The sequence below is a fragment of the Oryctolagus cuniculus genome, chromosome 8 (assembly GCF_051225735.1).
Source record: "Oryctolagus cuniculus isolate XC-2025 breed Fujian yellow rabbit chromosome 8, ASM5122573v1, whole genome shotgun sequence".
NCBI classification, from domain to species: domain Eukaryota; kingdom Metazoa; phylum Chordata; class Mammalia; order Lagomorpha; family Leporidae; genus Oryctolagus; species Oryctolagus cuniculus.
Genome location: NC_142874.1, coordinates 18591405 through 18595625, shown reverse-complemented (window position 1 = coordinate 18595625; position 4221 = coordinate 18591405). Strand labels below are relative to the sequence as shown.

The window sequence follows — 4221 nt, the reverse complement described above, 5'->3', positions numbered from 1 at the left end:
GCTTCCCCGCCCCCCACGTCTGCTCCCGCCATGACCCACCCCGGGGGTCTGGTGCAGCACTCCCAGCCCGCATGCCTGGCGTGGCCACGGAGGCTGCGAGTGCAGAAGCCTCATGGGACCCGGCGTGGAGTGCCCCACTGCCCCTGGTGGCCCAGTGTGCGCAGCGGACTTAGGCGCGGGCACGCTGGGCTCCGCGAGGGTGGTGCTCTGTGCCTCTGCCTCTCCTGAGACGTCCTTGCCTTCCTCTTGGCGTTGGCTGGTCTCCGAGCTCCCGGGACAGCGTCCAGGAGGCGTGGCCGCTGCCTGAGGACAAGTCCTCGATGTGCCTGCCCTCTGACGCTGGCACGAGCGTGTTCTGGACCCGTGCCGTGCCCCCAGGCAGCTGGGGAGTTGTCTGCCTTGTAGTGCGGCGGGCCACCAGGAGAATCTGACCCAGTGTCCTGGATGGGCCAGTTCCCAGTCGTGCGCTCGTGGCCCAGACCAGACCCGGGCTGGTGTGTGGAGCCAGCCACGCGGGCCCGTCTGTCCTCCGTGCCCTGAGTGGGCGCAGATGAGAGAGGGCGCGGTTGCTCCGTCCGCTTTTCTCCCCTCTCGCCCCCATGCGGGGAGCCGTCCAGCGAGGCCTGGCTGGACTGAGCCCGTGCCGGACACGGTGCTCCGTTGCCGTCCTGGAGGGCCCAGAGGATTGCTCGAGGTGTGCCCACCAGGCCCCTCCCCTGAGACAGGGGGCTGGGTGCCGTCAGGTTCTTTCTTGGCTGCCCCTGGAACCCGGAGGTGGCCCTTGCCTGGTTCCTGGATCCTTTCACTTCCCCTTCCTCGTCGCCTTGCCGTGTGGAAGGGAAGGGCCGCTCTTAGCCCGCCAGCCCTGGCCAAGGAGGGGAACCCACTCGGAGGGTGGGGTGGCACCAAGGCCTTGCGCGGCCCAACGCACAAGGGGGGACGGCGCGCCCTGCTGCGGGCCCTCGCCCTGGCCCCGGTGCCACCAGTTTCCCTTGGCCGGGATTCTTTGTGGCCTAGGCAGGCAGGCGCCCGTGCTGTCTCCGCACTGACCTAGGCACCCATCCACATGAGGCGTCGGGAGGTGTGGGGCCGGGAGAACATTGCTCTGCCTGGTTTCCTAGGTGGAAGCAGGTGTGTTGCCGGCAGAGACCCTCACTCAGGCCAAGTGCGTGATGTCTCTTCTTCTTCCGCAGACGCCGAGCCCGGCACCCGGGAACCTGTTCCGGACGTGCCGCTCCCAACCATGACTCCCAGCACCGAGGAGGCTGACCACGACCACGACCACGACCCCGACCACGACCACGACCACGACCACGGTAGGGGCCCGTGTGCCTTGTGTCCTCTGCCCCTGGGAGCCCGCTGGGTTGCCGGGGCTCCTTGAGCGAGAACGGGCTTTCCTATTGCCTCCGGGACCGGGAAGGTGTCGCCATGCGATTCCTTGTCCCGAAACGCTGGCCTGTGCTCTGGAGCTGCGGGGACGTCCTCGGGGCTCTGCCCGGGAAGGATGTGCTCCCTGGGGAGAGAGGGGCCGCGGTGCGAGTCAGGCGCTCCGAGACGGGGCCGTGTGTCCTCCCGGGTGCTCTGGTTGGCTGCACGCTGCCTGGGCCTGTCCGCAGGTTGTCCGTTTCTCTGCGTGGTGGTCTGCTGACCCGTGCGGGAGGGGCGTAGGCTTCCCCGCCCCCCACGTCTGCTCCCGCCATGACCCACCCCGGGGGTCTGGTGCAGCACTCCCAGCCCGCATGCCTGGCGTGGCCACGGAGGCTGCGAGTGCAGAAGCCTCATGGGACCCGGCGTGGAGTGCCCCACTGCCCCTGGTGGCCCAGTGTGCGCAGCGGACTTAGGCGCGGGCACGCTGGGCTCCGCGAGGGTGGTGCTCTGTGCCTCTGCCTCTCTTGAGACGTCCTTGCCTTCCTCTTGGCGTTGGCTGGTCTCCGAGCTCCCGGGACAGCGTCCAGGAGGCGTGGCCGCTGCCTGAGGACAAGTCCTCGATGTGCCTGCCCTCTGACGCTGGCACGAGCGTGTTCTGGACCCGTGCCGTGCCCCCAGGCAGCTGGGGAGTTGTCTGCCTTGTAGTGCGGCGGGCCACCAGGAGAATCTGACCCAGTGTCCTGGATGGGCCAGTTCCCAGTCGTGCGCTCGTGGCCCAGACCAGACCCGGGCTGGTGTGTGGAGCCAGCCACGCGGGCCCGTCTGTCCTGCGTGCCCTGAGTGGGCGCAGATGAGAGAGGGCGCGGTTGCTCCGTCCGCTTTTCTCCCCTCTCGCCCCCATGCGGGGAGCCGTCCAGCGAGGCCTGGCTGGACTGAGCCCGTGCCGGACACGGTGCTCCGTTGCCGTCCTGGAGGGCCCAGAGGATTGCTCGAGGTGTGCCCACCAGGCCCCTCCCCTGAGACAGGGGGCTGGGTGCCGTCAGGTTCTTTCTTGGCTGCCCCTGGAACCCGGAGGTGGCCCTTGCCTGGTTCCTGGATCCTTTCACTTCCCCTTCCTCGTCGCCTTGCCGTGTGGAAGGGAAGGGCCGCTCTTAGCCCGCCAGCCCTGGCCAAGGAGGGGAACCCACTCGGAGGGTGGGGTGGCACCAAGGCCTTGCGCGGCCCAACGCACAAGGGGGGACGGCGCGCCCTGCTGCGGGCCCTCGCCCTGGCCCCGGTGCCACCAGTTTCCCTTGGCCGGGATTCTTTGTGGCCTAGGCAGGCAGGCGCCCGTGCTGTCTCCGCACTGACCTAGGCACCCATCCACATGAGGCGTCGGGAGGTGTGGGGCCGGGAGAACATTGCTCTGCCTGGTTTCCTAGGTGGAAGCAGGTGTGTTGTCGGCAGAGACCCTCACTCAGGCCAAGTGCGTGATGTCTCTTCTTCTTCCGCAGACGCCGAGCCCGGCACCCGGGAACCTGTTCCGGACGTGCCGCTCCCAACCATGACTCCCAGCACCGAGGAGGCTGACCACGACCACGACCACGACCACGACCCCGACCCCGAGCACGACCACGACCACGACCACGACCACGACCACGACCACGACCACGGTAGGGGCCCGTGTGCCTTGTGTCCTCTGCCCCTGGGAGCCCGCTGGGTTGCCGGGGCTCCTTGAGCGAGAACGGGCTTTCCTATTGCCTCCGGGACCGGGAAGGTGTCGCCATGCGATTCCTTGTCCCGAAACGCTGGCCTGTGCTCTGGAGCTGCGGGGACGTCCTCGGGGCTCTGCCCGGGAAGGATGTGCTCCCTGGGGAGAGAGGGGCCGCGGTGCGAGTCAGGCGCTCCGAGACGGGGCCGTGTGTCCTCCCGGGTGCTCTGGTTGGCTGCACGCTGCCTGGGCCTGTCCGCAGGTTGTCCGTTTCTCTGCGTGGTGGTCTGCTGACCCGTGCGGGAGGGGCGTAGGCTTCCCCGCCCCCCACGTCTGCTCCCGCCATGACCCACCCCGGGGGTCTGGTGCAGCACTCCCAGCCCGCATGCCTGGCGTGGCCACGGAGGCTGCGAGTGCAGAAGCCTCATGGGACCCGGCGTGGAGTGCCCCACTGCCCCTGGTGGCCCAGTGTGCGCAGCGGACTTAGGCGCGGGCACGCTGGGCTCCGCGAGGGTGGTGCTCTGTGCCTCTGCCTCTCCTGAGACGTCCTTGCCTTCCTCTTGGCGTTGGCTGGTCTCCGAGCTCCCGGGACAGCGTCCAGGAGGCGTGGCCGCTGCCTGAGGACAAGTCCTCGATGTGCCTGCCCTCTGACGCTGGCACGAGCGTGTTCTGGACCCGTGCCGTGCCCCCAGGCAGCTGGGGAGTTGTCTGCCTTGTAGTGCGGCGGGCCACCAGGAGAATCTGACCCAGTGTCCTGGATGGGCCAGTTCCCAGTCGTGCGCTCGTGGCCCAGACCAGACCCGGGCTGGTGTGTGGAGCCAGCCACGCGGGCCCGTCTGTCCTGCGTGCCCTGAGTGGGCGCAGATGAGAGAGGGCGCGGTTGCTCCGTCCGCTTTTCTCCCCTCTCGCCCCCATGCGGGGAGCCGTCCAGCGAGGCCTGGCTGGACTGAGCCCGTGCCGGACACGGTGCTCCGTTGCCGTCCTGGAGGGCCCAGAGGATTGCTCGAGGTGTGCCCACCAGGCCCCTCCCCTGAGACAGGGGGCTGGGTGCCGTCAGGTTCTTTCTTGGCTGCCCCTGGAACCCGGAGGTGGCCCTTGCCTGGTTCCCGGATCCTTTCACTTCCCCTTCCTCGTCGCCTTGCCGTGTGGAAGGGAAGGGCCGC

The 4221-nt window shown here is 68.8% G+C and overlaps 1 protein-coding gene across 1 annotated transcript; it reads left to right on the top strand.

Moving 5' to 3' along the window:
* The first annotated feature begins 952 nt into the window (after nucleotides 1–952).
* LOC149124865 (uncharacterized) lies at nucleotides 953–3371 on the top strand. The gene is made up of 2 exons (XM_089301996.1): nucleotides 953–1316; nucleotides 2862–3371. The coding sequence occupies exons 1-2, from the start codon at nucleotides 1067–1069 to the stop codon at nucleotides 3083–3085; spliced, it is 474 nt and encodes a 157-aa protein (XP_089158122.1). The 5' UTR covers nucleotides 953–1066; the 3' UTR covers nucleotides 3086–3371.
* Nucleotides 3372–4221: the final 850 nt, after the last annotated feature.